Source organism: Pelobates fuscus, chromosome 5, assembly GCF_036172605.1.
Source record: "Pelobates fuscus isolate aPelFus1 chromosome 5, aPelFus1.pri, whole genome shotgun sequence".
Taxonomy (NCBI): domain Eukaryota; kingdom Metazoa; phylum Chordata; class Amphibia; order Anura; family Pelobatidae; genus Pelobates; species Pelobates fuscus.
Genome location: NC_086321.1, coordinates 182,686,810 through 182,696,155, shown reverse-complemented (window position 1 = coordinate 182,696,155; position 9,346 = coordinate 182,686,810). Strand labels below are relative to the sequence as shown.

Below are 9,346 nucleotides of genomic sequence, written 5' to 3'. Positions count from 1 at the left end.
AGTTGCACTGGTGTGACACTGTGCCCTGGCAGGCCCTAAAATGCACACTAGTGAAGGAAACTGACTGCTATTATATTACAGTCCAAAAAGGTTTTTTTTTGTTAAATGCAAGCTATTGTGACACCAGATATGAGTGGTGGCACTGGGCAAGTGGGCACAGTATACGCTGTGAGCCTGACACACACGCTGGCAGACAACTAACTGCTATTCAATCTATTACAGTCAAAATTGTATTTTTTTTTTAAAATGTACACTACTGTTACACCAGATATGAGTTGCACTGGTGGGACACTGTGCCCTGGCAGGCCCTGAAACGAACACTCGTGAAGGGAACTGACTGCTATTATATTACAGTCCCAAAAGGTTTTTTTTTTGTTAAATGCAAGCTATTGTGACACCAGTGAGTGAGTGATGGCACTGGGCAGGCCCTGAAACGCACACTAGTGAAGGAAACTGACTGCTATTATATTACAGTCAAAAAAGTTTTTGTTTTTTAAAATGCAAGCTATTGTGACACCAGTGAGTGAGTGGTGGCACTGGGCAAGTTGGCACAGTATATTCTGTGAGCCTGACACACAGTCTGGTAGGCAGGCAACTGCAATTACATTACACAGAAAAAAAAAGAAGCAGACTGATGTTCTAGCCCTAAAAATGGCTTTTTGGGGTGCTGTCCTTACAGCAGAGATCAGATGAGTCCTTCAGGACTGTAGTGGACACTGAATACACTAGCCTAGCTATCAATTTCCCTATCAAATCAGCAGCAGCTACACTGTCCCTACTGCCACTAAGAATGCAGCTTCACAATGAATGTAAAATGGATGCTGTCCAGGAGGTGGGAGGGTCTGGGAGGGAGGGTCTGCTGCTGATTGGCTGGAATGTGTCTGCTGACTGTGAGGTACAGGCAGGTTCAAAGTTTACTCAATGATGACGAATAGGGGCGGACCGAACAGCGCATGTGTTCGCCATGCGTGGCGAACGCGAACAAGCAATGTTCGCCAGGAACTATTTGCCACCGAACAGTTCGGGACATCACTAGTAATTATGTATATGGACATATGTATATTTCGTATCATTTTTATTTATATATACATTGATATATATATATATATATATATATAATTTCATTCTAAGTGTATTTTGATATATATATCACAATACAGTTATAATAAAATTACAAATAAATATATAATTTTTAGAATTCTTTATCTTAATCTTTTTTATAATAAAATGTATATACAATATATATATAATATATATATTATATATGTGTGTAATTTCACTCTAAGTGTATTTTTATATTAATATATGTATATATTAATAAAATACACTTAGTATGACGTTGTATATAAGATATATTTATATATATATGTATATATATATATTTTTTATTTATTAACCTTATTTTTTATTTTAAAACTTTTTATTTACTTTTTTCACCAGCAGGGGGGCTGCCTGTCAGTTCAGGCAGTCCCCCTGCAGGCAACACTATGGACGCTTATTGCAGCCATGTGACCGCTCTTTGAGAGTGGTCACATGGCCCTTGGGGTCCTTTTTTGCAGAGGGGGGGACTGTCTGGGCTGTCAGACAGTCCCCCCAATAGAGAAGATTATCGAGGGCCGTTAGGGGTACGGAGGCAGTCATGTAAGTACATTGGATTACCATGGACATACTAGGTATCCTGGGGGGATACTTGCTTATATATATATATTTTTTTTATTATTTCAATTTCTTTTTTTTAATTGATTTTTATCTTCACTGAGGGCCTCGACCCCTCGAGGCAGTCAGCACATAGGCAGAGCATTGGAAGCCTGTCTGATGGTTTCCAATGCTCTGCCTCACTGCCGGGCGCCACGTGGGGCCACCTAGAAGTGATCGCTCCAGGTAAACGATCACCCAGTGACCTGGCAGTGATGGGGGGGGGGGAGTATTGCAGGATGTCTCGAGATTGGGGCATCGCTGCAATACCCTTAGAGTGGCTGGAAGTGATCATGATTGTTTCCAACACTCAAATGGGCCGCGGACATATCAGGTACGTCCGAGGTCGTTAACTACCATTTTTTGTCGGATGTACCTGATACGTCCTTGGTCACTAAGGGGTTAAATTCTAATTGATTATACAAAAATGCAAAGCAAAAGGGCTTTAATTTGATGTCACATATAGGTGGATAAATTCTCATTAATTATAAAAAAAATGCCAAAAATGGGGGAAAAATACTAATAATTGTTTTTTAGAAGTTGGTATGTTTGTCTTGTAAGTTTAATAGCCATCACAGAAAACAAAATTGGCACTCAAAAGTATATGTAGACATCACAGGCAATTTACCTAAGGTTATTTTGATACTTTTTAAGTAGCCATTTCACCACCGATCTCTGCTAAATATTGTAGTAAAATAGTTTTTTCTGTGTTTTTACATACATACGTTTAACAAGGTTTTTGTTTAATGTGTATTTCATATAGCTGGTGTGTGCTATTACTGTGTAAAACCCCATATTGTGTTAAGCTACATCTCCTGAGTACGATAACCACCTTGTATGCCTTTGCCACTATTCTGTTAACTTGCAATGCCATATAAAAGACCAGGCTATTTCATGGGCCTATGTTTGATTTTGTGGCATTATAGCAGTTTGACTGTTCAAAACACCCCACAAAGGCCTTCCATTTGAGAAAGCAGACACTCCAGGGTATCTTATATGATGTATATTGTGCCTTAACTTGCCATCATTCTTTCACCAATTTATGTCAAATTTTTTAGAGAGAAAAAAAATAGCATTTATTACATACATATTGCATTTTTGCTGGGTAATTCGTACATTTGATTTGATGTGCCACTGTCATAAAATTCCACAAAGTATGTTCAGTTACCTCTGAATAAAACAATATCCCCAATGTATGACCTAGATACTATTTTGTGAGGTTACAGTGCTGTAAAAGAGACGTGATCATTTTAGATTTTCAAATGTGAATTTTCATAGATGGTTTAAATGGGTTCTTGTTCCAATTTGGTGTATTTTAGCAGGCTGCTTATTCCAACTACCCCACAAAGGCGTACCATTTTTGAAAGAAGACACCCCACGGTATTTTAAAAGGCATTTATGGAACTTTAGTGTAGGATAATTTTTCCGCTAGCTTGCACCAACTGTACAGTGGGTTTGTACGGTATATTTTGCAAACCCTATGTGTACTACGGCTGTATAATACTTCATATGTTACTCAGATATGTTGTCTGAGTATGGCAATAGTATGTACCTTTGCCAGGTATACGTGGGCACATTTGAGACACAGCCATTAAATTTTTCAAAACTTTTTTCACTTTTAAAACCTTTTTATTAACTTTAAAAAATATATATTTTTACTATTTAAAAATTTGTTTAAACTTTATAAAACCTTTTTTCCCCCACTAACTTCTACCTACCCTAGCTATATAAATAAATAATTTACAAATATTTAAGTAACTAATTTAATAAATTTAAGATCACAGTGAAATACTGCAGGCAGTGATCAAAGGGCAGGGAAAGGGATACATTTTTTTGCAAAGGCGTGAGGGGTGGTGGGATTTTTTTAACTAACACTTTTTTACAAGGAGGAGATCAGTGCTGCACTTCACAGCTTACATGGAGATGCAGAGGGCAGATGAGATTTTACTGCAGCACATGTGATTGCTCTGACCACTGCATGTCTGCCTTGGTCACTGTGGCAAACTGCAGCAGTATTAACACCACAATTGCAGCGAACGCAGCAATCTGCAATCTGGAGTTAATTTTAGTAGTGGATGGAAATTTTCCATCCTGTGTCATTAAAGGGAGGACTGCAATGACAGAAAAATTCCATCCAGCATTAAGGGCCTGGTTAGTAGCATAGGACTTAAAATTCAAAGCCCTGGCAACACTATTTTAGAGATGCAAATGGGTATATTGCTATCTCTTGTATATATCAAAATAATTAGGTGATGACATTATACAGCTGAATAGAAGTATTGCAAATTTCATTTGGAGAAAGTGTTTTCTTTTATTTAGTATTTTATCCCCTTAAGGACCAAACATCTGGAATAAAAGGGAATCATGAAGTCGCACATGTCATGTGTCCTTAAGGGGTTAAAAAAGATGTCCAATTTTTTTAAACGTGAATGCTGTCTAAAAAATTTGAAGATTTTTTTTTACCAAAGCTAGGTTCTTGCATATGTGTAATTATTATACACAATTCTTAAGAAAATACACCAGCCTTGTCTTTGGCTCTCCTTGATTTAAATGTCAAATTTCATATAACCCGTAGGCCAATGTGGAAAGATTGTGCAAGTATTTTGAAAAAGAAATATACCAAGTTGATTATATTTTCAAAAAAAGAGCACTGTGCATCTTGAGACAGAATGGATGCTAAAATAACATGAGACGTCCTGGATGGAAAAATATATTACAAGGTGAGATTGGAGTGTACACTTCTTTTGAAGTGCCCTCTAATTAATTTAATAATATACTGATCATGCTAATGATAAAGAAAGGTGTTTTCTATGAGTGTATGTAAGCATAATATGCTAGTAAGTGGAAACTGTAGTATTGCAAAACATATTTTTTATAGTTTAATTTTGGTTCCTGTAGTGTAATGATTAAGAGTATAGATGCACTTAAAATATTCAAGTGGTAATTTACATTGTATCATCTTGTGCCATATTTAATTATAATGATATTACATAGAAGTATCTAAAAGCAATTTGCAAAAGCTGCAGATCTCTTGTCTGTTACCTTTGCAAGCCCTCCTCTTCTAACAATGCCCAAAATTACTGTGGTTGTCCAATCACAGCTTTCCCAATGCAAGGCAAATCCTCTGAACAATTGCTGACTCTTGACTTAACTTCATTGAGTTAAACTATAAGGAAGTAACAGCTGTGATGAAACTTACAGCCGTGTTGCAAAAATTATTTTTTCCTCACCTTCTAATGCAGGGTTGGTAAAAAAGTAGATCTTCAACCGTTGTACATCTCCTATGATGCTTTGCAAACTTGGATCTATCATTTGCTCATCACTGCAGGGTTGTATTTGTGAACAGTGTCTGTGTGCTTGATTGTGTGTAGTTTTGATGTCTGGCACTTAAATAGAAAGGTGTATTTGTGTTTAGTTCTAAAGTTTGAATGCAGTTGTGTGTTTGTGTGTAGTGTTGGCATTTGAATGCAAAGTTGCATGCAGGCACTGCCACATGTACATACTGACACACATACAGAGTGACATACAGATACACATAAACACTGACACACATAGATACACACACAGCATATTCACAATTCTTATTCTCCTCTCAGTGCTTCCTTGTGTATGGTTCAGGACCCAATCCACTCCCTCCAACCCCACTTCAGTAATAAGTCATAAATAACAACACATCAGTAATGAGTAGTGACAACAGACAGCAAGCTAGTACACTTCACAGCACCACACACATCATATTAATTATCCACTACTCCTCCATCTCCTCCTTCCCGCTCCCTACTTGCCTCAGAAGTCTCCTGGCTGCATCTTGAGGAGCCCCACAACAGCTGTAGCATGGTGACTTGTCTGTAGGTTCCAAATAGTCTTTTTGTGTGTTGCCCTGCCCCCTTCCTGGAGGACCCGTGGCATCAACAGCATCGTTTAAGTGGCACAACTAATTCCCTGTCGAAAACCCTCAGCATCTGTTGGATCGCTGGTAGTTTCGCTGCTGAATAACTAGTTCAGTTGTCTGATTGGCAGGCTGGGGGTTATAACCAGTATAGTTAATAAAAGTGCCCTTTTCTATTGAAATCTGCATTCTGTTAAATAAAAAGAATGATTACTTGATATCAAGTCAATGCTTTTCCCTATATTGTGATTGTGAGCTAAGAACACACTCTTCACATAAAGCACTTCGGCAAGATAAAGTACCTTAGGTGTTTTGGTGTGTGCATTAGGTAATTACTTGATATAAATTGTGTATTTAAACTGTATGTGTCAATTCACTAATGGCTGATGTCATATTTTGCAAGTTATTCAAGACATTTTAAAGGTTAATTCTTAACACAGTTCCAAACTTAAAAATAATATATTTGAGTAAGTTTAATTTATAAGTAATTATAAGTATAATGAAAATCATTGTTTCAGTTCATCACCAGCTTACGTTCCATTGCAAAACAGTAGTTGGTTAATTGATTATGCTCACATGACCTATTCGAAGCACAAAAAAATATTGGTACATTTTTATTATGGCTTATGACCACCAGAAAATGTTATATTGTATATCCCATATTTTGTTAGCAATCTGCTCTTAGTGAACTATGTATTATTCTTTACAAACATGCAAAGTCATAATACTATTTTATATACCTGAGGGAGGCAGCCTTATGAACTCCATATGTTGTAGATTACATCTCCCATCATGCTTTTACAGCATCATGGGAGGCATAGTCCACAACATCTGGAGTGCCAAAGAGTGACTACCCCATTATTTACCATCAGTGAATTGGTCAACATATGCAACACAAGTGCATTGTCTTCTGATTTTTGTGATCGTGATAACTGAAGACTCCCATCTCCAGTTTGCAGAAAGAAGATGATGGATAATCAGAACAATGTAACCGAATTCTTCTTGGTAGGGTTTACTATCTCCCCAGAACTACAATTGTTTCTCTTTGTAGTTTTCTTATGTGTTTACTTGCTGACTGTGACAGCTAATGTTGCTATCATTAATTTGGTCCGTGTGGACACCAGACTTCATACTCCCATGTATTTCTTCCTCAGTCAACTTTCTTTTCTTGAAATCTGGTACACATCCTCCATTGTTCCTAAACTATTGGCTAATTTAGCAGGATGGAAATATATGTCATTTTCTAGTTGCATGTCACAAATGTATTTCTATTTTTCTTTGGGCTCAACTGAGTTTTTCCTCCTGGGAGTAATGGCCATTGACCGTTATTTGGCTATTTGTAACCCATTACGTTACACATCAATTATGAACTGTCAAGTATGCATACAGGCAACATCAGCTTGTTGGGCAGTTGGTTTCCTCTCTGTGTTTTTTTTGGTAATTTTGATATCTCGATTGACATTCTGCCAGCCTGCTATAATAAACCATTTCTTCTGTGACATACCACCACTCCTTCGACTTTCTTGCAAAGAGACATTCCTGGAGGAGATTGTGGTATTCTTCTTTGCCTGCAGTATCATCCTTACTTCCCTGCTTCTTACTGTTGTGTCTTATGTGCTCATAATTTCCACCATCTTTAAGATCTCTTCAAGCAAAGGGAGACAAAAGGCCTTTTCTACTTGTGCTTCCCATTTTACAGTAGCGACCATTTTGTATGGCACTGTCATATTTATATATGTAAGACCTAATGTGTCTTACCCATTGGATGTAAATAAGGTAATGGGTATCTTCAACACAATGGTGACTCCTCTGCTCAACCCCATTATTTACTGTCTGCGTAACAAAGAGGTGAAAGAGGCTCTGAGGATGATATTGAACCTAAAGCTCACAGTAAGAAATGGAATGCCATATAAAGCAAATTAAATATACCAAGTGAAGAAGAATTTGATCTTAATTGATTGTGCTAATTGAACAGGATTTATTTTGGGAATGTTATTTAGCATATCCAAATTAAAATATAAAAATACAAGTTTGGTTATATTTAATAAAATATCAAGGCCTAAACTTTTTTTTTACAATTTTGATCTGATGATTTTCACTCATAAAACGTTTGTTCTATGACCTTAAAGCTGAGCAAAATAAATACAATGAATATCAACACTTAACATGTGTATCTGCAAAAACAAACAACACTTCTGTTTCATGTCAACATGAATTAAATGTAAAATAACAAGCAATAACATTTGTAATAGATGAAAAAATACATATGGTCTTCACTAATGTGAGCAAAGCAAGATAAAAGTTTGTTCTAAACATCGAAACAATAGGGACTGTATGTGTGATAAAACATTCATAAACTCAAGATTGTATGCTTGTTTGAGCAGGGTCCTATTGTTCCTGTAATATTTTGTACCTGTCTTAGTTATTGTTAAATTTCCCCTATATAATATTGTAAAGCGCTGCAGAAAAAGCTGGCGCTCTATAAATGCCAATAATAATAATACACCATACAAGTTTGATTTAAAAATGCACTGGATGGGAGCATGACATAATAAATGGGAGTTCTTAAATAAGATGTTAGATTTTATTACACTATACAAATGCATTGTTTCATTGAAAGAGTGATGGAAACATACTAGAAATATTAGCACAGAAGCATGAATAAGTATATATATAAAAAAGACAAAAGCAAAAATAACCGGCCATCATAGCATATCCCTTTCTTGAGTTGCCTGCAACCTTTTTGGACACTTAGTTGGATATGTTTGAATAATGATTTAAGCACTGCTCCAGTGGTAGAGATTTATACATTGATGGAATTTACAAGACTTGAATTGGCTATTCTGGTCAAATAATGGCCTTGATTTAATATTTTTGGTTAAGCTTTTCAAATGAGTAAATATTTTTGACTAAACTTTTAAAATGATTTAATATTTTGAAAATATTTTATTATTGTATATTTTGATATTTTTGAAATGTATTTTATATAGGAGATATGTTTTAATATTTTTAAATAAATTAAGTTAATCAAAAATGATTAAATCATTTGAAAAGCCTATCCAAAGATATTAAATCCAGGCTAATATTTGAGCTGATGTTACTCTCTTCTCCATTCATTTTTAACGTAATCAAAGGACAATAATCTGGGGTGTTGTAGTTTCTGGTTTTATGGCATTCCTAAATGAATAATACACCCAGCAGAGTAGTCTGATATTTGTCTATTTTGGAAACCTCATTTTGCTCTGCATATTCCACTAAAATCCTTGCTCATACTAATGTTCCATGAACAAATTGATGACTGCTCCTTACATTCTGTTCCAGTATATTTAGAAATTTGGTAACTTCTGAAATGCCAAATTCAGACAAACTTCAATCCGGAACAAAAGAAGTTGCACGTCTTGCCTATTTATTCTTTCAAAACTGCTGGTTTCAAAACACTAAAGTGATAATATTTATTTAAAAGTGGCTTACCAGGTAAGTTTCTGGAGACTAGATGAAAACTGCTAAAGAAAGGGACTCAGTAGTAGTTTTGAAAGAATAAATAGGAAATACATGTGCAATTCCTATAGTTCCGGATTGAAGTTTTTCTGAACTTTTCTGAATATGGCATTTCAGAAGCTACCACATTTCTAAATCAACTGAAACAAAAAGCTACCACATTTCTAATTCAACCGAATCAAAATGAAAATGAGCAATTCAGAATAAATGAAAACAAATGATTTGGGATCCATTCCTTTTCATAAGGATGGCGGATTGTGGACT

The 9,346-nt window shown here is 35.8% G+C and overlaps 1 protein-coding gene across 1 annotated transcript; it reads left to right on the top strand.

Annotated features, from left to right (window-relative positions):
- The first annotated feature begins 6,553 nt into the window (after positions 1 to 6,553).
- Positions 6,554 to 7,507, top strand: LOC134612110 (olfactory receptor 6M1-like). The gene has a single exon (XM_063456488.1). The coding sequence runs from the start codon at positions 6,554 to 6,556 to the stop codon at positions 7,505 to 7,507; it is 954 nt and encodes a 317-aa protein (XP_063312558.1).
- The last annotated feature ends 1,839 nt before the right edge of the window (positions 7,508 to 9,346 follow it).

What these genes read in the sequence shown, in the direction of transcription:
- LOC134612110 (XM_063456488.1), top strand. Translation starts at nt 6,554, where the DNA reads ATGGATAATCAGAACAATGTAACCGAATTCTTCTTGGTAGGGTTTACT.